The 25,915-nt window shown below is 38.0% G+C and overlaps 1 protein-coding gene across 3 annotated transcripts in view; it reads left to right on the top strand.

Annotated features, from left to right (window-relative positions):
• The window catches only part of PPP2R3A (protein phosphatase 2 regulatory subunit B''alpha), a 202,712-nt gene that overhangs the window by 98,118 nt on the left and 78,679 nt on the right, over positions 1–25,915 (top strand). For all 3 annotated transcript variants that reach the window (XM_044252310.1, XM_044252309.1, XM_044252311.1), the window contains one exon: positions 2,440–2,542. In XM_044252310.1, the coding sequence (XP_044108245.1) occupies positions 2,440–2,542 (103 nt within the window). The remainder of the gene's footprint in view (positions 1–2,439; positions 2,543–25,915) is intronic.

Below are 25,915 nucleotides of genomic sequence, written 5' to 3'. Positions count from 1 at the left end.
CTCAGCTGGGAGCCTGTTCCCTCTCTCTCTCTGCGTGCATCTCCATCTACTTGTGATTTCTCTCTGTCAAATAAATAAATAAAATCTTTAAAAAAAATAATCACAAATGAAGTCAGTTTAAGTATATATATGTTAAATAACAAACATTTTTTGAGAACCCTCTGTATGAAAGCCACTGTACTGGATGCTAAGGAAGAAAAGACCTATTTATAACTGTGTCTGCCCTTTAGGTGCCAGAAAAACAAAAGAAAACTAACAGTACAGTGGTATATATAATACACATAAATTAAACAGTACAAAGATCAGTAAAGAATTTAGTTCTGAGAGAAGGCTTTTTGAAGAGGTGGATTTATTAGGGGGACGGTGGTATTCTAAGAGAGCAGAATCGCATGAGAGAAATGGCAGAGAGGCAAGAATGTACATGACTTACTTAGAGAAGAGTAGATCAGGCCAGCTGCCTGGAGTGGAAGTTTCCTTTTGCAAAATGGTAAGATAGGTAGGTAGGTAGGCTCCCATCTAATTACAGAAGGCCTCAAATGTTCAACTTAGGCATTTAGGCTTATTCGTATAAGTGGTAGAGAGCTAGTGAACATTTTTGAAAAGGGAAGTTGTATAATCAAAAGATGTTTTGTAATGAATTGTCTATGTTTTAAGGTTGGATGAACACTGAACTCTATTTTGACCCTTTTCCCTTCTGTCAGTGTCAGCATGAAGTAGTCAGATCCCGGACTTAAAGGTACACTAGAAATAGAAAAGAGTGAATGGGTTCAATAAAACATCTTGAGGAAATATTCCTAAGGACTCATATATTCCAATATTGTATTCCAAGCACTTAGAGGTCCAAGCTAGAAACCTGGGAGTCATCATGGACTTTTCCCTTCCTTTTTACTCCTCCACACCCATCAATTACCATGTCCTTTCCTTTCAACCCTTTCTCTTCATCTCCCACTGCCACTATCTGCGCTCAGGTTGGTTGAATTCTTGCTTGATATTTCTGAAAAGCACATTTGGTCTTGTCACTGTCCAAGTTAAAATTTTTCTGTGGAGTAGGCTAAAGTCCAGGCTCCCTGACCTAACATAAAAGGACCTCCAGTATCCAGTCCTACATGCTCACGTCCCCTTCTCTTACCATCACCGCATTTGTAAGTACCAAAATATTCCATGCACTTTCACACCAGGGATTTGTCCATGCAACCCTCTTGACCCACAGCACCCTTCTTTCCTGCTTCCCCTTTTTGGGAATCTCACTGACCTCCTGTGGCCTTCAGTGACACCCATGCTTATTATTTCTGTCGTGGCTGTCACATAGTAGTATCATCTTATTAGTGTAGCACTCTCACTAGACTGTAAGCTCCAGACATAGTATGTGGCACACAATTATCATTCAATACATGAGTAAAGAAGAAAATCAAGAAAATGTGGAGACTAATGGGGTGTGGAGAAAATAAGGAAGAGAAATAGGTTCAAAATGACTCAAAATTTCAAACGCAGATAACTCGGGATGGTACCACCTTTAACAAAAATCCATGTCCATGAAAAGGACTGACTTTGAAAGGAAGATTTTAAATTTGGTTTCGACCATAAGAGACTCTTAATCTCACAAAACAAACTGAGGGTTGCTGGGGGTGGGGGGGTAGGAAGAGGTTGGTGGGTTATGGACATTGGGGAGGGTATGTGCTATGGTGAGTGCTGTGAAGTGTGTAAACCTGGCCATTCATAGACCTGTACCCCTGGGGCTAACAATACATTATATGTTTATAAAAAATTTAAAAAAATATTTTAAAATAATTTTGGTTTCAATATTTTGACTTTGCTACACTTGATGTTAGCCAAAAGGCCAAGAAGCAATCACTATTTTGACTTTATCAGAGTATAGTTACTAAGTGGAAATGTCCAGTAATTAGCTGGACATGAGGAATTCTTAAAGCTTAAAGACTTAAAAGGGCATTCATTCTTTTTTTTTCAGCCTGGTCCTTCAAAATCTAATTTCAAAAGCCCCCTATCTGGTTGGCCCTGAATATGTCTGCCAACCCGGACAGACAGACGTTTTTGCTTTATGTGGTTCATAGTAGTCCAGCTGATGGATTCTCTCCTGGCTAGCTGGTGGGTAGCTCTGGAGTTCTGGGTCTGGATGTCCTGTGCCAAACCTGAATAGGCATTCTCCCTCAAGTGTATTTTTACCTGAATTCAGTTAACTCTGTGGTATCAGCCCCAGAAGCATTTTACAAAAATAGTAAGCCATTTTGTTAAGCTTTTATGAAGGTGTCCCTTTGACAAAATTAAGAGCATGGAAAAAATTCCCTTTTTAAAAAATCATTGAAAAGAGAGAACCTGATTCTGGATCTAAATGGCTTTCCGGTGAGGCTGAAATTATCAACTGTTGATATTGTAGACATTTTTCACAGTAGCCACCTTCCTAAGCAATTGTCTCTTTTATAGGTTGCTGAATGACCATCATGATGATGCCTCCAAGTTTATCTGTCTTCTAGCAAAGCCCAGCTCCAACTCTCTAGAACAGGAGGATTTTATCCCTTTACTTCAGGTAATTTTCATTTCCTTCTAAGAATGGGTTTTATTTTTAGAGTTTCAGAGGTTTTTAAAATTTTTTCCACTGTAAGATACATCAATCGAGATATACAAATCTAGGGTCAGATTTCTAGCATAGTCATTTTCAAGGTCATTTAGGAACAAAATCATTTTGTTTAATGAAAATTAACACAGAAATCATAAAACAGGGCTAGTCCCACTGAAGCAGAAGAGGGGGCACTACTCAGTCTCCCCTTACCCAGCCACTGCAAACACTGAAGCATCTTCTGAAACCAGAAGCTTGGTCTACTTGGCCCAGATGACCTATCTCCAATAGAAAGAGCGCACTTGAGGAGTATTTATATCTAGGCCTTCCAGTAAGAATCAGTTACATGTCAGTATTGGAGCTGTTTTTGCTGTAGCATTCTTCATAGCCTGATATGTTACTTGTTAATATTCTTAATTTCATGTCTAAATATTTGGTTTTCCTAAGCAGATCACAAATTCCTTGAAGCTAAGATTTGCCTTTCATGTCTGGTGAATGCTCATCGTTGTTTTAGCTGTTCTAGTAAATCCTTGTTAGTGAGGATGCCTAAAGAGAGACAGAAAAATACATTGACAATAGTTTTCTGGTTTGGGTTTTGTTTTAGTTGTATTCAAGGCTACCATCATTTTTTTGATAATTTTCTTGTTGAAATATAACATGCACACAAAAAACACAAATCATAAGTGTACCCAGCAATCAGTGAATTTTTCACAATGTGAGCACATCTGTGTAACTAGCACCCAGATGAAGAAACAAATCTTACCAGTACCCCCAAAGCTCTTCAGGTTCCCTCCCAGTCACTGCCACCCAATGGTTACCACTGTTCTATGTCTAATACAATCTGACATAGATTTTTAATTATAATAACAAATTTCCATGTTTATGATTTATTTTACATTCATAGTCTTCAAGTTTGTCTTAACTTGCATTATGGCCCTGATTATCTTTAGATTCATAGGCTACATGTTATTGTTCCCCTTTAAAAAGTACTCATGAGAATGAGGACACTTAGTAGTCTTTTACATTTAATTAGGATCATTATACATAATAATACCCAACATTACCTGTTGCTACTTTCGTTTGTTTTGTCAAATCAGAAATATTCAGTATTTGAACTGTATTTCTGAAACACTAGGTTTTTGTTGTAAGCTGCATGATTTTTTAATTTTTTTCACTTTAATTCCATATAGTTAACATACAGTGTTATATTAGTTTCAGGTATACAATATAGTGATTCAGCAATTGTATACTCAGTGCTCATCACAGTAAGTGTAAACTTAAGTCTCTTTATCTGTTTCACCTCTCCCCAACCTACCTCCCCTCTGGCAGTTTATTCTCTGTAGTTGTCTCCTTAATTTGTCTCTTTTTTTCTCTTTGTTCATTTGTTTTGTTTCTTAAATTCCACATATGAGGGGCACCTGGATGGGACAGTTGGTTAAGTGTCCAACTCTTAGTTTCAGCTTGGGTCATGATCTTGGGTTTTGGGATCCTGAATTGGGCTCCACAAGCAACATAGAATCTGTTTGGGAATCTCGTTCTCCCTCTGCATCCTCCACCCCATTGGTCCAGTACATGCGTGCTTGCTCTCTTTCTTAAATAAATAAAAATTCCACATGAGGGGCGCCTGGGTGGCTCAGCGGGTTAAAGCCTCTGCCTTCAGCTTGGGTCATGATCCCAGGGTCCTGGGATCCCACATCGGGCTCTCTGCTCAGCAGGGAGCCTGCTTCCTCCTCTCTCTCTCTGCCTGTCTCTCTGCCTACTTGTGATCTCTGTCTGTCAAATAAGTAAATAAAATCTTAAAAAAAAAAATCCACATGAGTGAAATCATGTTATTTGTCTTTCTGTGACTGCCTTATTTTACTTAGCAGTATACCCTCTAGTCTATCCACGTAGTTCCAATGGGAAGATTCATTCTTTTTATGGCTGAATAATATTCCTTTGTTTATAGATACCATCTCTTTTTTATCCATTCATCTATTGATGGACACTGGGGCTGCTTCCATAATTTGGCTATTGTAAATAATGCTGCATATACCTTTTTGAATTAGTGTTTTTGTTTTCTTTGGGTAAATACCCAGCAGTGGAATTACTGGATCCTATGGTAGTTCTGTTTTTAACTTTTTGAGGAACCTCCATACTGTTTTCCACAGTGGCTGCACCAGTTTGCATTCCCACCAATAGTGCATGAAGGTTCCCTTTTCTCTGCATCCTCACCAACATTTGTTATTGCTTATCTTTTTTATTTTAGCCATTCTGACAGGTGTGAGACCATATCTCACTTAGGTTTTACTAGCATTTCCCTGATGATTGATGATGTTGAGCATCTTTTCATGTGTCTTTTGGCCATCTATATGTCCCTTTGGAGAAATGTCTGTTTGAAAACATTACATTTTAATAACAGTTCTCTATCTACCCTTTACCTTTACCCCTCAATCCATTCTGCTCTGACTCCTACAAACTGCATCTTTTGGGTCCCCATCCCTGACTAGCTTTCTGGCTGAGTCTGGCCAGTGGATTATACTGCCAGGAGTGGGCAGTATATTTTTTCCCTAGTCCACTTCAGCACAGCAACTATACCTGTATACTACAGCTTCTGAAGGATGGCCTCTTCTCCATAGTTTGAGTGCCTACCTCCCTCCCATAATGCTATTCCCTGCCTTGTCCCTCTTTCTCTAGAGATTGTAAGGGTATCCTTCTGTTGCTTGTTCTTGGTGCCTCACTATTCCCTTGTGTTTTCCCTTCACCTGCCCATGACATAGTCCCTTCATGAATGGTTCATATGGGTAAATTCTTTTTCCTCTGGGGACCCTACTCCTGACTGAGTTTTATTAGAAGCTTTAATAAAATCACAGACAGGAATATAAATTAAATCCATATCAAAAGAATTACAGGGGCACCTGGGTGGCTCAGAGGGTTGGGCCTCTGCCTTTGGCTCAGGTCATGATCTCAGGGTCCTGGGATCAAGCCCCGCATTGGGCTCTCTGCTAGCAGAGAGCCTGCTTCCCCCACTCTCTCTCTGCCTGCCTCTCTGCCTACTTGTGATCTCTCTCTCTCTCTGTGTCAAATAAGTAAATAAAATCTTTAATAAAAAAAATTTTTTTAAAAAGAATTACAAACAATATCAAAACTATAATTATGAGTCAGTAAACATTTATACTTCCTTTATATAGGAGGAATTTTATTTTTCTTTAACAAGGAGATTTATAGAGTCATCAAGTAAAAGCTGACAGACTGAATAGATACATTCTCCTCCCATTCTGTACCAAACTCCTCTAAAGTGAAAATATAGAAATTTAAAGGGAATTAACACATGAATGGAATGGTAGAGAAGAATGGAAAAAAATTAATGTCAAGTGATTACCAATTTCTTAAAGCCAGAAAGTAGAAACAGACTAAGGAAACCACAGCCCAGAATGAGGGGCTATGTATAGACTACAGTAGAGAAATGAGATACTCTTCTCTATTCTCTTAGCAGGATTCCAGAGCAGCTGTAAAGTTAGTGTTGGCAGTTCTAATGGGAAGTATTAGAAATGAGGATTCTTTGAAGTTTGGTATATAAAACAATGGAAACAGTTGACTTCCTACTTAATTCCTAAAAGTAAAGTGCATACTGGCATTTACTCACAAGCCTAAACAAAGTAACAAACAATAAAGCATGCTAAGACAAATTCCAGTAGAGAAATATCCTAGATAGTACCTGACTAGTAGTCCTCAGAACTATCAAGGTCATCAGAAAAAAGGAAAGTTTGCAAAATTGGTAGAGCCAAAAGGAACCTAAGGAGATGTGACAGCTAAATGGAATATGAGGTCCTGGGTAGAATCCTGGAACAGAAAAAAGATATTAGGCAAAAACTAAGTTAATAAAGTATGGTCTCTCATAATAGTAATAATAATAATGTGTCAGTATTTATTTATTAACTATAATAGATGCTAATGTAATGTAGGGTATATAGGAACTCTATACAGTCTTACCAATTTTTCTTTAAAATTTGTTCTAAAAAATTAAGTCTTTGTAAATAATAATTATTATATTCAGATAGATTATATAAAATAAGAATAGAATATTATGAAAACAGAAAGCTAGTACCAGAAAGAGCTGTTAGAATTTTAAAATGTAGGGGAGTCCTGGGTGGTTCAGTTGGTTAAGCATCCTACTCTTGATCTCCAGGGTTGTGAGTTTAAGCTCCACATTGAGCTCCACACCTAGTGTGGAGCCTACTTTTAAAAAATTTTTTAAATGTAAGTACCAAAATCTGAAATTTTATCATAAGTCCTGGAAACTAAAGTTTAGGATATTTCGCAGGAAGGGAGAGAAAGCCAGAGAGGGAGAAGGAAGGAAGGAGGAAACAGAGAACTAATTCAAGAATTTCGACAACTAATGAGTCTAGAGAAGAAAGGAGGGAGAGAAGGAAATCATCACAGAAATAATACAGAACGGGGAGAATTCAAGAGACTGGGATGATAAGATGGGTACAAAGAGCTAGAACCTGGTAGGATTCTTTGGGATCCCTGTTTCCTTCCTTGGGAACATGCCTGTGTAACCAGCATATAGTCAGAAATATAATTTGAGGGGTGCCTGGTGGCTCAGTTGGTTAAAAATCTCTCTTCCGCTCAGGTCATGACCTTGGGGTCCTGGGATCAAGCCCTACATCAGGCTCCCTGCTCAGCAGGGAGTATGCTTCTCCCTCTCCCCTGCCCCTGCTCATACACTCACTCTCTCTCCCAAATAAATAAATAAAGTCTTTTAAAAAAAATTGAATTTAACATTCCCACACCAGACTCTCCTGCTCCCTCCAGTCCTGCCCACAGAATTAAAGAAATAATATAGAATACAGGTCTTTTGATTGAAAGTATAATGAGTAAAAGAAAGAAACATACATGTTATCAAAAAATTTTAGAAAAATGCTGTTGAAAACAAGATACTAAAAGCTTCCAGAGAGAAAAAACAGGTCCCTTTAATAAGAACAAAAATTGGGGTGATATTGGATTCTCATTAGTAACTCTAGGAGTTAGGGATTTGAAATCAGATTTCCTGTATCCTGCCAAGCTATTAGTCAGATATGAGATTAGAATAAAGGCATTTAAAGGCTCAGAAAGTTTATCTCCCTATTTTCTAAAGAATTACTTGAATAGATATTGTATCCAATTAAGTAAACCAAGGGGCACCTTGGTGGCACAGTAGGCTAATGCCTGACTCTTGGTTTAGGCTCACATCATGATCTCAAGGTTGTGGGATTGAGCCCCTAATCAGACTCAATGCTCAGCATGGAGTCTGCTTGGGATTCTTTCTCCTGTCTCCCTCTGCCCCTTCCCCACACATGCATGCACGTGCACCTGCTCTCTCCATCTCTCCTTCTTGCTCTCTAAAATAAATAAATCTTCCCAAAAAATTAAGTAAACCAAGAAAGAGGAATACATAAAATCCATGGAACAGTGGATTCAATCCAGAGAATCAGTGAAAGGAAGACCTCAAATGGCAACAGAAGGGCAGCCAGTCCAGAATAGAAAAGGCGATGGATTTCTCTGGGAAGAAGTTCTCCAAAAGGGGAAGAGGGAGGGATGAAACTATTCTATGCAGTACTATCATATTTGGAAACAGGGAAACTAGAAGATATGCTTGTAGCACAGCATTCTGTATATAAACAAGTTTTTAAAAAGCAATCAAAACTCCAAGAAAATTGAAAAAAATAAACCTGTATAAAACAGTCACGATCTAGGGGCACCTGGGTGGCTCAGTGGGTTAAAGCATTTGCCTTCAGCTCAGGTCATGATCCCAGGGTCCTGGGATCAAGCCCCACATCAGGCTCTCTGCTCAGCAGGGAGCCTGCTTCTTCCTTTCTCTCTGCCTGCCTCTCTGCCTACTTGTGATCTCTGTTTATCAAATAAATAAATAAAATCTTTTTTAAAAAAGTCATGATCTAAGCTGGAAGCAAACTGAAATATGGCATGGTTACAATTGATGGAGAGAAAGAAAAAAAAATCCAGTTAACTTCAGTTCTTCTTTGAATGCCTAAGGGACATGATGTTGGACCAATAAGAAAGTAGGAACTTTCTCCAGGAATGGAAGCACTGGCAAGATCCATTTTTCTTGCCTTCCTGCCTAGCTGGCCCAGTGTAGTAGGTGCCAGTCCTGACACTCTCCATCATCCTTGCTAGCACCACTCACCCCATTCCGGTGTTGCCTTGCAAACCTGCCCCAGCAGGTCCCCTCCAAAATGGTTCCCACTGTGCCACACCCAGTAGGCACCCTAGGCTAGGCCTGCTGCCCACCTCCAAAGCAGTTTCTACTACACCACATCTAATGGGTAGCCTTAAACCTGGACACTTACTCTCCAAAAACTACTCCTATGTAGGGGCCCAGCCACAAAAGGAGGGAACATACAACCTACAAGCAGTCCCCCCTGGAGAGCCTGGTTGTGGTGATTAGGGGAGACTTCACTTCTGGGCCCCACAGGATGCTTTCTACATAAGGCCACTCCTTCATGACCAGATGTAGCCAATTTACCTAAAACATAGAAACAAATAGAGTGAGACAAAATGAGGAGATAGGAATGAAGGAACAAGACAGAAAACAACCTCAGAAAAAGAACCAGAACAATCTAACTAATAGGGAGTTCAAAATAATAGTCATAAAAATGCTTACTGATCTATAGAGAAGAATGAATGAACACAATGAAAACTTCAACAGGAGATAGAAAACGTTAAAAAGACCAATCAGCTGAAGAACAATAAATGAAAAACACACGAGAGGGAATCAGCAACTTTAGAGGGTGCAGAAGAATAGATCAATCGTCTGCAAAACAGGGTAGTGGAAATCATTCAAGCTAAACAGCAGAATGAAAAATTGTAAATGAGTATAGCTTAAGGGAGCTCTTAGATAACATCAGCCATACCAGCATTTGCATTAGAGGGGTCCTAGAAGGATAAGAAGGAGAAAGTAGCAGAAAACATAGTTGAAGAAATAATAACTGAATGCTGCTTTAACCTGGGGGAGAAAACAGACATCTAGGTCCAGAAACCACAGAGATGAGGTCCACACAAGTCACATAATAATTAAAGTGTCAAAAATTAGAGATAAAGAGAATCTTAAAAGCAGCAAGGGAAAAGCTGCTAGTTACCTACAAGGGAACACCCATAACACTATGAGCTGATTTTTCTGCAAAAATTTTGCAGGCCAGAAGTGAGTGGCATGATATATTTTAAGTGCTACAAGAAAAGAAAAGAAAAAAAAAAAAAAAGAAAAGAAAAAGAAAAAAGAACACAACCAAGAGTACTTTACCTAGCAAGGTTATTTCAGAATTTAAGGAGAGAGAAAGTTTCCCAGACAAGTAAAAGCTGAAGAAGTTTATCATTCCTAAACCAGCCTTACAAGAATTATTCAAAAGACCTCTTGGAGTAGGGGCTGGGGGGAGAGAAGAGAATGCCATAACTGGAAGAAAATTATGAAAAAAAAAATCTCACTGGTAAAAGTAAACATACAGTAAAGGTAGTGGCTCAACCACTTACAAAGCTAGTATGAAGGCTAAAAGACAAGCAGTAAAATCAACTATATATACAATGATTAGTTAAGGGATACACAAAATAAAAAGTTGTAAAATACATAAAGAAGATGTGGTATATATACACAATGGAATACTATGCAGCCATCAAAAGAAATGAAATCTTGCCATTTGCGACAACATGGATGGAACTAGAGCGTATCATGCTCAGCGAAATAAGTCAAGCGGAGAAAGACAACTATCATATGATCTCCCTGATATGAGGAAGTGGTGATGCAACATGGGGGCTTAAATGGGTAGGAGAAGAATAAATGAAACAAGATGGGATTGGGAGGGAGACAAACCATAAGTGACTCTTAATCTCACAAAACAAACTGAGGGTTGCTGGGAGGAGGGGGATTGGGAGAAGCGGGGTGGGGTTATGGACATTGGGGAGGGTATGTGCTTTGGTGAGTGCTGTGAAGTGTGTAAACCTGGCGATTCACAGACCTGTATCCCTGGGGATAAAAATATATGTTTATTAAAAATTTAAAAAATTTTTTTAAAAAGCGGAAAAAAAGAAGTTGTAAAATACAACATCAAATACATTTAAAACATGGGGGGTAGATAGACTAAAATGTAGTGCTTTTAGAATGTGTTAGGACTTAAGACCATAAACTTGAAAGTCATCCAATGACAAGGGAAGATAGCAAGACAAGAAGAACAAAGAATTACAACAACAACAACAAAAAAACAGAAAACAGTTAATAGAATGGCAGTAAGTAGGGGTGCCTGAATGGGTTAGTTGGTTAAGAGAGCCCAATGCGGGGCTCAATCCCAGGATGCTGGGATCATGACCTGCGCCGAAGACAGAAGCTTTAACCCACTGAGCCACCCAGGCGCCCCTGTGCAGAAGCTTTTAATCTTATGAAGTCCCAGTAGTTCATTTTCACTTTGGTTTCCGTTGCCTCAGGAGACATATATAATAAGAAGTTGCGGGGGGCCACCTGGGTGGCTCAGTGGGTTAAGCCTCTGCCTTTGGCTCAGGTCATGGTCTCAGGGTCCTGGGATCGAGCATTACATCGGGCTCTCTGCTCAGCAGGGAACCTGCTTTCCCCCCCTCTCTGCCTGCCTCTCTGCCTACTTGCGATGTCTCTCTCTCTCTCTGTCAAATAAGTAAATAAAACCTTTCAGGGTGCCAAGGTGGCTCAGTGGGTTAAAGCTTCTGCCTTTGACTCACGTCATGATCTCAGGGTCCTGGGATCGAGCCCTGCATCAGGCTCTCTGCTCAGCGGGGAGCCTGCTTCCCGCCCTCTCTCTGCCTGCCTGCCTCTCTGCCTACTTATGATCTCTGTCTGTCAAATAAATAAAAATTTAAAAAAAAAAAAGTTGCTACAGCTTATGTCAGAAAGGTTACTGCCTGTGTTCTTCTCTAGGATTTTGATGGTTTCTTGTCTCACATTTAGGCCTTTCATCCATTTTTAACTTACATATGTGTATGGAGTAAAAAAGTGGTCCAGTTTCATTCTTCTGCATGTTGCTGTCCAGTTTTCCCAGAACAATTTGTTGAAGAGACTGTCTCTTTTCCATTTAGATACCCTCTCCTGCTTTGTTGAAGATTAATTGGCCATATAGTTGGGGTTCATTTCTGGATATTCTGTCCTGTTCCACCGATCTATTTGTCTGTTTTTGTGCCAGTACCATACTACAGCTTTGTAATATGACTTGAAGTCTGAAATTGTGATGCCTCCAGCTTTGCTTTTCTTGTTAGATTGCTTTAGCTATTGGGGGTCTTTTGTGGTTTCATACAAATTTTAGGATTGTTTGTTTCTAGCTCTGTGGAAAATTCTGTTGGTATTTTGATACAGATTGCATTAAATGTGTAGATTGCTTTGGGTAGTATAGACATTTTAACAATATTTGCTCTGGCAATCCATGAGCATGGAACATCTTTCCATTTCTTTGAGTCCTCTTCAATTTCTTTCATCAGTGTTTTATAGTTTCCAGGGTACAGATCTTTTACCTCTTTAGTTAGGTTTATTCATAGGTATCTTACGGTTTTTGGTACAATTATAAATGGGATTGGTTTTTTTATATCTCTTTTTGTTGCTTCATTATTGACAATACATAGAAATGCAACACATCTCTGTGTGTTGATTTTGTATCCCGCAGCTTTACTGAATTCATGTTTCCATTCTAGCCATTTTGGGGGGGAGTCTTTTGGGTTTTCCTCATAGAGTATCATGTCATCTGCAAATAGTGAAAGTTTGACTTCTTCCTTGCCAGTTTGGATGCCTTTTACTTCTTTTTGTTGTCTCATCGCTGTGGCTAGGACTTTCAGTACTGTGTTAAAAAACAGTGATAAGAATAGACATCCTTTCTTATTCCTGACTATAAAGGAAATCTCTCAGTTTTTCCCCATTGAAGATGTTACTAGCTGTGGGTTTTTCATACGTGGCCTTTATTATGTTGATGTATGTTCCCTCTATCCCTATTTGTTGAGGGTTTTTAATCAAAAATGGATGCTATACTTTGTCAAATGCTTTTCTGCATTTATTGAGAGGATCATATGGTTCTTCTCCTTTCTTTTATTAATGTGGTATATCATGTTGATTGATTTGTAAATATTGAATCACCCTAGCAACCCTGGAATAAATCCATCTTGGTCCTGGTGAATAATCCTTTGGGTAGTATTTTGGTGAAAAATTTTGCATCTGTGTTCATCAGGGATATTGTTCTCTTTTTTAGTGGGGTCTTTGTCTGGTTTTAGAATCAGGGTAATGCTGACCTTGTAGAATGAGTTTGGAAGTTTTCCTTCCATTTCTTTCTTTTTTTTTTTTTTTTAATTTCTTTTCAGCGTAACAGAATTCATTGTTCATGCACCACACCCAGTGCTCCATACAATACGTGCCCTCCATAATACCCACCACCTGGCTCACCCAAACTCCCACCCCCTGCCCCTTCAAAACCCTCAGATTGTTTTTCAGAGTCCATATTCTCTCATGGCCCATCTCCCCTTCCAATTTCCCTCAACTCCCTTCTCCTCTCCATCTCCCTATGTCCTCCATGTTATTTGTTATGCTCCACAAATAAGTGAAACCATATGATAATTGACTCTCTCTGCTTGACTTATTTTACTCAGCTGAATCTCTTCCAGTCCCGTCCATGTTGATACAAAAGTTGGGTATTCATCCTTTCTGATGGAGGCATAATACTCCATAGTATATATGGACCACATCTTCCTTATCCATTCGTCTGTCGAAGGGCATCTTGGTTCTTTCTACAGTTTGGCGACCATGGCCATTGCTGCTATGAACATTGGGGTACAGATGGCCCTTCTTTTCACTACATCTGTATCTTTGAGTAAATACCCATTAGTGCAATTGCAGTGTCATAGGGAAGCTCTATTTTTAATTTCTTATGGAATCTCCACACTGTTCTCCAAAGTGTCTGCACCAACTTGCATTCCCACCAACAGTGTAAGAGGGTTCCCCCTCTCCAACACACGTTGTTTCCTGTCTTGCTAATTTTGGCCATTCTAACTGGTGTAAGATGGTTTCTCAATGTGGTTTTAATTTGAATCTCCGTGATGGCTAGTGATGATGAACATTTTTTCATGTGTCTGATAGCCATTTGTATGTCTTCATTGGAGAAGTGTCTGTTCATATCTTCTGCCCATTTTTTGACATGATTATCTGTTTTGTGTGTGTTGAGTTTGAGAAGTTCTTTATAGATCCTGAATATCAGCCTTTTGTCTGTACTGTCATTTGCAAATATCTTCTCCCATTCTGTGGGTTGCCTCTTTGTTTTGTTGACTGTTTCCTTTACTGTGCAGAAGCTTTTGATCTTGATGAAGTCCCAAAAGTTCATTTTCGCTTTTGTTTCCTTTGCCTTTGGAGACATATCTTGAAAGAAGTTGCTGTGGCTGATATCAAAGCAGTTACTGCCTATGTTCTCCTCTAGGATTCTGATGGATTCCTGTCTCACGTTGAGGTCTTTTATCCATTTCAAGTTTATCTTTTTTTTTTAATAGTTTGAGAAGAATAGGTATTATTAACTCTTTTTAAATATTTGGTAGAATTCACCTGTGAAGCCGTCTGGCCCTGGACTTAGAGATTTTTTATTACTGATCCCATTTCTTTGCTGGTTATCAGTCTATTGTAGTATTCTTTTTCTTCCTGTTTCAGTTTTGGTAGTTTGTATGTTTCTAGAAATTTATCCATGTCTTCCAGATTGCCCAATTTGTTGGCATACAGTTTTTCATATTATTCTTTTATAATTGTATCTCTGTGGTGTCAGTTGTTATTTCTCCTCTCTTATTGGTGATTTTATTTATTTTGGTCCTTTCTCTTCTTCTTTTTGATAAGTCTATATAAGGGGGTTATCAATTTTATCAACTTTCTCAAAGAACCAGCTGCTGGTTTCACTAATCTATTCTGTTGGGATTTTTGTTTGTTTCTATATCATTTATTTCTGCTCTAATCTTTATTTTTCCCTTCTTCTGCTAACTTTAAGCTTCATTTGTTCTTTTTCTAGGCCCTTTAGGTATAGGGTTAGGTTTTATATTTGAGATTTTTCTTCCTTCTTGAGGCAGGCCTGTATTGCTATATACTTCCCTCTTAGTACCCCTTTTGCTGCACTCCAAAGGTTTTGGACTTCGTGTTTTCATTTTCATTTGTTTCATGTATTTTTTTAATTTCTTTTTTAATTTCTAGTTGACCCATTCATTCTTTAGTAAGATGTTCTTTAATGTCTGTGTGTTTGTGGTCTTTCCAAATTTTTTCTTTTGATTAACTTCAAGTTTTGTAGCAATGTGATTGGGAAATATGCGTGGTATGATCTCAGTCTTTTTGTACTTGCTGACGCCTGATTTGTAACCTAGCATGTGATCTGTTCTGGAGAATGTCCTATTTGCCCTTGAAAAGAATGTGTATTCTGCTGCTCTAGGATGGAATGTTCTGAATATATCTGTTAAGTCCATCTGGTCCAGTGTGTCATTCAAAGCCATTGTTTCTTTGTTAATTTTCTGCTTAGTTGATCTGTCCATTGACGTAAGTGGGATATTAAAGTCCCCTACTATTATTCTATTATTAACAATGAGTTCCTTTTATGTTTGTTATTAACTGTCTTATATATATGGTTGTTCCCAAGTTGGGGGCATAAACATTTACATTTGTTAGATCTTGTTTTTCAGTAGACCCCTTTATTATAATGTAGTGCCTTTCTTTATCTCTTGTTATAGTCGTTGGTTTAAAATCTAGCTTGTCTGATATAAATATGGCTGCTCCAGCTTTCTTTTGATTTCCATTTGGGTGATAAAACTTTCTCCATCCCCTCATTTTCAATCTGGAGGTGTTTTAGTCTAAAATGAGTTTCTCGTAGGCAGCATATAGATGGGTCTTGTTTTTTTATCCATTCTAACACCCTTGTATTTTGATTGTTGCATTTAGTCCATTTACATTCAGAGTAATTGATAGGTAAGAATTTAGCACCATTGTATTACTTGTAAAGACAGTGTTTCTGGAGGTTTTCTCTGTTCCTTTCTAGTCTTTGTCACTTTTGGTCTTTATTCCCCACTCAAAGTGTTACCTTTAATATTTCTTGCAGAGCTGGTTTAGTGGTCACAAACTCCTTTTGTTTTTGTTTGTCTGGGAAACTCTTTATCTCTCCATCTATCCAGAATGATAGCTTTGCTGAATAGAGTATTCTTGGATGCAGATTTTTCCTATTCAGCACCTTGAGTATATCATGCTATTCTCTTCTGGATTGCCAAGTTTCTATTGAGAAATCTTCAGTGAACTTTATGGCTTTTCTCTGGTAAGTTAAGGACTTCTTTTGTTTTACTACTTTTAAGACTTTTTTTTTTAGGAGGCTCCACATGAAGCTTGAACTCACGACCCTGAGATTAAGGCTAGAGTTAAGATCAACAGTCAGATGCCAGTTATTTCTCTTGCTCCTGAAAGTAATGGCCTTATGAAGAAGAGGTCATGTAATGCTTAGGGCCTGGCACTTCAGGGGAGTATTTCCAGCATGTGCTGCGTTTGCTCTGCTGTTGTGTTTTGGCTGCTCTATCCTTCAGGCCAGTTGCCTATAGAGGTTCTCTTTGCCTTCTGTGGGCAGTGTTTGGTCCCTGGCCTGAATGTGGTGAGTTTTAACTAGGTGTGCTCTGGTCTGCTTTTGCAATGAGATCTGACACCAACTCCACCAGAACTAAGGCTCTGTAGAACTCTGGTCAGATGTGTGGACAGAGTTCTTCTTGGGTGGGGGCGGGGGGGCGGCGCTGTGCTGGACTGAGGCAAGTTGATCAAGGGGACAGTCCCACCAGAGCAAAGGGGAGTGAGGCTTGGTATAAACAAGTTAGGCAGCCAGTATTAGCACTTTCCTGCTTCCCACAAGTGGCTATGTGTTATGCTGAGGGGCAGGGAAGGAAAATGGTACCAGCCAGGTCCTTTGTTTCTGAAAAGTTGTCTCTGTGAATACTGCCTCTCAGGTACATGGTGTGAGAAGAGTGAATCATCTCCCCAGTGTGTGACCCAGGTGTTCTTCAGATCACTGTTTCTATGCTGTCAACCCCCAGGTTGTTTGCCTGCCTTGTCTTAGGAGTAGCCATTCTTAATTGGCCTCTATCCCAGCCAAGCCCTCTGGCCTTTAAAACTCCAGGGTTTGACTCCCACTGTTCTAAGAACTCACAGAATTTAACCCCCTCTGATCTTCTAAGCCAGTGAGTTTGAGGAAACATTCTCCTTCTGTGTTCTCCCTTGTACTCCTCTCTCTCTCACCCTTCTCTGCAACCATGGCTCCCTTCCCTCTGCAGCACCTGCAGTCTGCTTCTCCCCTAAACTATGTCTCTGTGCTTCCTACCATCTTTGATGTGGCCTCTTCTCTCCTTTTAGTTGTGGATGCCAGTCCTCAGGTCAATTTCTGGGGTATTTAGGATGATTTAGTAGTTATCTAGTTGTGTTCATGGGATGAGACAAGCCTAGGATCCTCCTACTCCACCGCCATCTTCCTTTCTTGCTCCAGTTTCTCTTAAAAATAGTAGGGAATTTTAATACCTCACTTACATCAGTGGATAGATCATGCAGATAGAAAATCAGGAAGCAAGCAGTGACCTTAAATAACACATTAGACCAGATGGACTTAAGCAGATAGACACAGAACATTCCATTAGAAGACAGCAGAATACATATTCTTTTCAAGTACACATGGAACATTCTTCAGGATAGATCATGTTAGACCACAAAACAAGTCTTGGTAAATTTAGGAAGACTGAAATCATAGCAATCATTTTTTCCAACCACAGTGGTATGAAACTAGAAATCAACTACAAGAAAAATTATAAGACCCATCTTTATGCAGTCCACAGTAGACTCACTTCAGACCTAAAGACACATGTAGACTTAAAAAACACAAACACATTAAGGCTAAACAATGTGCTACTAAACAACAATGAGTCAATGAGGAAATCAAAGAGTAAGTTTAAAAATACCTTGAGACAAATGAAAATGGAAACACAGCATTCAGAAATCTGTTGGACAGGAAAAAAGCAGTTCTAAGATGTAAGTTTATGATATAGGCCTGTCCTAAGAAACTAGAAAAATAAACATTCTAACCTTACACCTAAAGAAACTAGAAAAAAGAACAAAAAGCAAAGTTAGTAGAAGGAAGAAATAGTAAAGATAAGAGTGGAAATAAGTGAAATAGAGATAAAAAAGTAGAAGAAAACCAATGAAATTAACAAGTTTTGCTACATGCAAAAAATTGAAATTAGACTACTATCTTATACCATCTGTAAAAATAAACCCCAAATGGATTAAAAACCTAAATTTAAGTCATGAGACTATAAAACTCCTAAAAGAAAACATAAGCAGTAAACGCTTAGACATAAATCATAGCAATATTTTTTTGGGTCTGTCTCCTCAAGCAGGGGCAACAAATGCAGAATGTCCCACATCAGATTTCCTGCTCAGCAGGAAGCCTACTTCTCTCTCCCACTGCTGCTCCCCCTGCTTGTGCTCTCTCACTCTTTTTGTCAAATAAATTAATTAATTAAAAAATGGTGGGGGCACAGGTGACTCAGTTGGTTAAGCCTTCCTTTGGCTCAGGTCATGATTCCAAAGTCCTGGGATCGAGCCCCGCATCAGGCTCTCTGCTTGTCAGGGAGTTGGCTTCTCCCTCTGCCCCTCCCACCGCTCGTGTTCTCTCTCTCATGCCTGCTGTCTCTCTCTTAAATAAATAAATAAAATCTTTTTAAAAAATGGGCAGAGAACCTGAATAGACATTTTTCTGAAGAAAACATATCAACAGGCACATGAAAAGATGCTCAACGTCATTAATTAGGAAAATGCAAATTAAAACCATAATATCACCTCACACCTGTCAGAATGGCTAGTACCAAAAAATAAGAAATAGCAAGTGTTGACAAGGATATGGAGAAAACAGAACCCTGGGCACTATTGGTGGTAAATAGGTAAGTGTATTTGGTGCAGCCATCGTGGAAAACAGTATGGAGTTTCCTTAAAAAATTAAAAATAGAAATACCATAAAAATAGAAATAGAATACCATATGATCCCCTTCCGGGTATTTTTCCAAAGAAAATGAAAACTCTAATTCGAAAAGATACATGCATTCCTATGTTCACTGCAGCGTTATTTACAATAGCCAACATATAGAAGTAACCTAGTGTCTATCAGTAGATGAATGAGTAGATAAGATGTGGTATATGTATGTGATATATATGAGTATTGAGTATTACAATTGAGTATTATTCAGTATCACTGAGTATTACTCAGTCTTTAAAAAGGAATGGAATCTTGCCATTTGCAACAACACATATGGACCTAGAGAGTGAAATGTCAGACAAAAAAAAAAAAACAAGTATGTATCATTTTACTTATATGTGGAATCTAAAAACCAAAACAAACACACATAGTGAACAAACTGGTGGTTGCCAGAGAGGAGGTGGTTGGGGAGATTGGCAAAATAGGTGAGGGGATTAAGAGATACTAACTTCCAGTTACTGTGATCATTTGTAATGTATATAAATGTTGAATCACTGCTGTACACCTGAAACTAATATATAATAATATATGTCAGCTATGCTTCAATTTAAAAAAATCAGGTAAGAAGTACAAAACAGTGGTTTTCAAGATACTGGATATCTAGCAACAAAAGATAGTGATTGCTGACAGACAGAAGCAAACAAGGTTAAGCCTTATGGTTGTTTCAGCTTACTGCCTTGAGAGTTTCCAAGCCACAGTGTGGGAAGCGGGACTCCAGGCAGAGTCCTTCAGACTCCCTGATTATAGGAGACAGAGGTGAGAGCTAGAGGATCAGGGTGGCTAGGGGCAGAGCACCAGTGAGAAAGCTCCAAACCTCTTTAGAACTCCTCCACAAGTATTCAGTAGAATACTGATCAGAAGATGTATGTGGGGAAAGTAACTAAAGCTAAAGAAAGTGCTATCCATGATTAGAGGGAGCAGTCACACAGGGCCAGGGATAGTATTGGTCTATACCAGCCAGACTGGAAACCTCATAATATATAGGACTTTGGGCAGAGTACTCTTGGGAGTCTTGCTTCATTAATGAAGAATAATTAGCCCTAAATTAAGCATTGCTAGGTCCTGCCTAACCAATTTAGAAAGCAAGAGCTACAAGGATAAAAGGATTTTAAAGTGACTTAACAGCATTCCAGAACAAAGTTTGGGAATATTTATAAGAATATAAAAATATCCGGCATTCAACCAGGTGAAATTTGTAATGGTTGATACCATCAGGCATGCAAAGAAGCAGAAAAATACAATAGGTAATGTGGGAAAAAAAATCAGTTGAAACCGACCCAGCTGTTGGAATTAGACAAGTACATTAAAACACCTATCATAACTGAATTCCATCTACCCAAAAAGTTAAGACATGAAGATACATATTTTAAAAAGCCAAAACTGAACTTGTAGAGATGAAAACTAAGGTGTCTGGGCTACAAAATACACCAGAATGGATTAACAGTAGATTAAACATTGCAAGTGAAATGATTAGTGAATTTGAAGCATAGACTAGAAACTATCCAAAATGAGAAATAGAGACACAAAGAAAAGAAGAAAAATGAAAAGAGCATCCCTGAGCTGTGGGACATAACTTTAAGCAAACAAACATACTTATACATGGGAGAGGTGGGGGGATTTCAAATAAAGAATTTGTCAGATCTTTGTCCCGAGTTCCTAGGACAGAGCTGCTAAATGCTTAGAACTTCCCAAATGATAAGAACATCTTTGTTTTTCACAGTGGGCTCCTGGGACCATGCCCCAATTTTTAGTAATGAGGTGACTCATTAATGGTCGGTCCCTGGATAGTACTTGCTGTGTCAAAAAGGCCAACTATGTGATTAGAAGTTAGGTCTTTCAGCCAAGTGATATCAACCTGGGGATGGAACCTAGAAATGGATTTCAGTCATAGGGACAATGATTTAATCAAGCATGCCTACCTAATGAAACCCAGTAAAAACTCTGGACACTGAAGCACAATGATGGGCTGGAAGGGTGCCATGCCCTGAGAATAGGAAGCTCCATGTCTCAGACCTTCTCAGAGTTTTCCCTCTGCATCTCTTGTTTAGCTGGTCCTGACTTGTATCATTTATAATAGAATAGTAACCATAATGTCGTATTTGCCTCATTTCTTTGGGTCACTTAGGCAACTTGTTAAACCTAAGGGGGTAGTGGAAACCCCCAACTGTATAGTCAGTTGGCCAGAAGTGTGGATGGTGTAGTTAATAGTGAGAAAAGTCTTGTGAAGGACTGTGCCCCTAACCTGTGAAATCAGTACCGATTCTGGATAGTTAGTACTGGAATTGCATTGCAGGGGAACAGAAAAATTATTTGAAGATATAATAGCCCCAGATTTCCTATATTTGTTAAAAACTATAAGCTCAAATCCAAGATAATCAAGAAACCCAAAGCACAAGAAAATCAAAGAAAACTATACCAAGTCACATCACGATAAAGTAGTTCAAACCAGTAATAAAGAGAACATTTGAATAGCAGCCAGAGAAAATAGTCACATTTCATAAAGTAGAACAAAGGTGAAGATAAAAGTAGATTTCATGTTGGAAACAGTCCAAGTCAGAAACATTGGAGCAACATCTTTAAAGTACTCAAAGAAATAGCTATCAACTTAGAGCATCATACCCAGTGAAAATATCTTTTAAAAATGGAAGTGAGTTAAAGAAATTTTTGGACATAGCAAAGCTGAAAGAATTCATCACCATCAGAAATGCAGTATAAGAAATGTATTTGGGTTGGGGGGAAGTTGTTCAGTCAAGGAAGAAAATAATGCCAGATGGAAATACAAATTTACATAAAGGAAAGAAAATCTCCAGGAATGGTAACTAAATGGATAAATGGGTCCCCTTCCCCCATTATATGATTTCTTATTATTCAGATATCTTTAAAAGATAATGATTTAAACAAAACTACCAGTGTTTTGTGGTGATTATAACATATGCCTAAGTTAAAGTTAGCTTAAAGTCAATTTGACAATAGCTTAAAGTCCAGGAGAAGAAAAATGGGAAATATACAATTGTGTAGTTCACATATTATCTATGAAGTGGTATAATACCACTTGAAAATAGATTGTAGTAAGTTAAAGATGTACCTCTACTCTCTGACACAACCATTGAAATAACAGTTATAGCTAAAACCCCCCAAAAAAGTTTAAATAAAATAGAAATTATAAATAATACTCAGTGAACTCAAAAGGAGGCAGGAAAGGAAGGGGAAAAGGGGAACAAAGAATGAATGAGACAGCGGCACCTGGGTGGCTCAGCTGTTAAGTGTCTGCCTTCGGCTCAGGTCATGCTCCCAGAGTCCTGGGATAGAGCCCCACATCAGGCTTCCTGCTCAGCAGGGAGTCTTCTGCTCCTTCTGCCCCTCCCCCTGCTTGTGTTCCCTCTCTCTCTGTCTCTCTCTGTCAAATAAATAAATAAAATATTTTTTAAAAAAAAGAATGGATGGGACAAACAAGATGGTAGGCCTAAACTTAACCATATCAATATCAATAACACATTAAATGGAAGTGATGTGAATACTCTCAAAAGGCAAAGATTAGACAAAAAAGTAAGACCCAAATATATGTTGCCTGAAAGAAATGTGCTTTAATTATAAAGACACAAATAGATTAAAAGTAAAAGAAGAAAAAGAGATACAGCATGCTAACACTAATCAAAAGAAAGCTCTTACAAATAAATGGAAAGACATACTGTGTTCATGGATTGAAAGACTTAACAATGTTAAATGCCCATTCAACCCAGAATAGTGTGTATAGATCAGTTCAAGTTCTATCAAAATCCAAATGGTCCCCTTCCCCCATCTCCTGGCAACCCTATTCTATTCTCTGCTTCTGTGAGTCTGTTTTGGATACCTCATGTAAATTGAATCATGAAGATGTTGTTCAGTGGATATAGTTTTAATTATGAAAGGGAAACAAATTCTAGACATCTGTTGTACAACATAGTGCATAAAGTTAACAGTGCTATATTGTGCAGCTTAAAATATGTCAAGAGGATAGATCTCATGTTAAGTATTCTACCAAAACAAACAAACAGACAAAAGGAAAAAAAGTACAATGAAACTTGAAGGTGGTGAATATGTTATTACCTTAATTGTGGTAATGTTTTCTTGGGTATACACATATGTCCAAACTCTTCAACCTGTATATATTAAATATGTACAGTTTTTGTGTATTGCTTATTCCCCAGTAAAGTTTAAAATTACCAATCACGTTTTTTGCATAAATATGAAAAACAATTCTAAAATTCATATGGAATTCAAAGAACCTGGAATAGCCAAAACAACCCTGAGAAAGGAGAACAAAGTTGGAAGTTTCACACATCCTGACTTCAAAATATATTACAAAACTACAAATTCTTGCATGTATACTCAGATGATTTGTATCCATTCCCAACACAGTAGGGAAAGGATGATCTCTTCAATAAATGGTATTGGGATAATTGGATATCCACATGTAAAAGAGAGAAGTTAGATTCTTATCTCACTCCACGTGCAAAAATGAATTCAAAAGCGTTTAAAGACCTAAACCTAAGACCTGAAACTATAAAACTCCTAGAAGAAAACAGAGAAGGAAACCTTCATGACCCTTGGGTTTGGCAATGGCTATGACCAAAAAAGCATAGGCAACAAAAGAAAAACTATACAAATGGGACTACATCAAACTTTAAAACTTCTGGACAGCAAAGGGAAGAGTATAGTAAAAGGCAGTCTATAGAATGGGAAAAAAAAATACTTGCAAACATATCTGATAATGTGTTAATATCTATAATATATAAAGAACTCCTACAACTCAATAAGAGCAGCAGTAAAAATAACCAGATATTTATAATTTATAATATATATTTAAATGGGCAGGGACTTGAAAAGATATTTCGCCAAAGAAGTTGAAATGTCTAACAAGCATACGAAGAGATGTTCAACATCAGTTAAAAAAAAATAATAAACATGGGAATGCAAATCAAATCACAGTGAAATATCACTTCACACCTGTTAGAATGTTGGTTTTTTTTTACCATAGAAACCATTTTTTAATTAAATTTATTTATTTTCAGCATAATAGTATTCATTATTTTTTCACCACACCCAGCGCTCCATGCAATCCGTGCCCTCTAAAATACCCACCACCTGGTACCCCAACCTCCTACCCCCCCCGCCACTTCAAACCCCTCAGATTGTTTTTCAGAGTCCATAGTCTCTCATGATTCACCTCCCCTTCCAATTTCCCCCAACTCAAAAAAAACAGCATTGGTGAGGATATGGAGAAAATGGAACATTTGTGCACAGATGGTGGGAAGGTAAAAGGGTGTAACTTCTATTGAAACTAGTATGGAAGTTCCTCAAAAAAATTTAAAATAGAGCCACCATATGACCTAACAGTACCACTGTGGGGTATATACCTAAAAGAATGGAAAAACATCTCAAAGAGCTATTTGTATTCCATGTTCATTGAGCATTATTCACAATAGCCAAGAATTAAAAGCAACCTAAATGTCCATCAGTAGATGGATGGATAAAGAGAATGTGGTATATACATATAATGGAATATTAGTCTGCCTTTAAAACAAAAGGAAATTCTGTTATATTCAACAGCATGGATAAAATTTGAGAACATTATGCTAAGCGAAATAAGCCAGTCACAAAAAGACTGTTACTGTACTATCGCACTTATATGGGGTATCTGAAGTAGTCAAACTCCTAGGAAAAAGAAAAGTAGTTGCCAGAGGCTGTGGGAGAGTGTATGGGAAGTTGTTGTTTGGTGGGTATGGAGTTTTGATGATTTGGGATTGGGGTGGGAGGGATCTCTTGTACAACAATGTACAAGTTGTTGACAATATTGTACTATATACTCAAAATTGTTGGATGAATTTTATGTTACATGGCATTTTTTTCTGCAAAAAGAACAGAAAGCTGGATGGCTATATTATACAGACAGAGTAGTTTTTAAAGCACATAATACTGCTAGGTAAAGATAAACACATCAGTTCATCAAGAATGTAACAACTCATGAAGAATGTAAGAAAAATTATAAGGAGATCAGTTCATCAAGAATATAAAAACTTGTAAAGAATATAAAAACATGGGGGCACCTGGGTGGCTCAGTCACTGAATGTCTGCCTTCAAGTTGGGTCATAATGTCCGAGTCCAAGGATCAGCTCCTCATCAAGTTCCCTCCTCAGAAGGCAGCCTGCCTCTCCCTCTCATTCTTCCTGCTTGTGTTCCCCCTCTCGCTGTCTGTCTGTCTCTCTCTCTCTCTCTGTCAATAAGTAAATAAAATCTTAAAAAAATATATAACAACATGACAATTCAAAATGCTTATGTACTGTATAAAAGACTTTCAAAATGCATGAAGCAAAATCTGATAGAACTTCATGGGTACATTCACAATTATAATTGTAGATTTCCATGTGCTGTTCTCAGTAATGAACAAGCTGAGGAAAAATCAATAAGGATATAGAACATTTAAAAAGCACTATCAACCAGCTTGACCTAATTGACATTTATATTACACTTTACCAAACAACAGTAGAATACACATTCCTTTAACATGTACACAGAATATTTACCAAGATAGACCATATTCTGGGCCATAGAAAATCTCCATAAAAATTCAAAATTCAGCTCATAAAGTATTTCTTTTACTTTAATGGAATTAAATTAGAAATAATAAAAGATCTCCAGAAAATTTCTAAATATTTGATAAATAAATAACACTTTTAAGTAATCCATGAGTCAGAGAAGAAATGAAAAGGAAACAAATATCTTGAACTGAATGAAAATGAAAACACAGCATGTCAAAATTCATGAGATGCTGCTAAAGCTGTGTTTAATAAGTGAGCTTAGAAAGTTTACAAATAACATGATCAGTACATAAAAATCAATTTTCTTTCTACATACTAGCAACAAACAATTAGAAATTGAAATTTTAAAAATACTGCTTATAGGGGCACCAGGGTGGCTGAGTGGGTTAAGCCGCTGCCTTCAGTTCAGGTCATGATCTCAGGGTCCTGGGATCGAGCCCCATATTTGGCTTCCTGCTCGGCTGGGAGCCTGCTTCCCCCTCTCTCTCTGCCTGCTGCTCTGCCTACTTGTGATTTCTGTCTGTCAAATAAATAAATAAAATCTGTAAAAAAAAAAAAAAAAAACCATTTATAATACCACCTCAAAATATTAAATACTTAGAGATGAATCTGACAAAAGATGTGCAATACCTGCACACAAAATAGAGCAAAACATTGATGAGAGAACTTAAAATAAGATTTATATAAATGGAGGGGGCGCCTGGGTGGCTCAGTCAGCTAAGCCG

Source organism: Neovison vison, chromosome 6, assembly GCF_020171115.1.
Source record: "Neovison vison isolate M4711 chromosome 6, ASM_NN_V1, whole genome shotgun sequence".
NCBI classification, from domain to species: domain Eukaryota; kingdom Metazoa; phylum Chordata; class Mammalia; order Carnivora; family Mustelidae; genus Neogale; species Neogale vison.
Note: the sequence above shows the minus strand (reverse complement) of the source record. Positions and strands in the feature narration are given on the sequence as shown.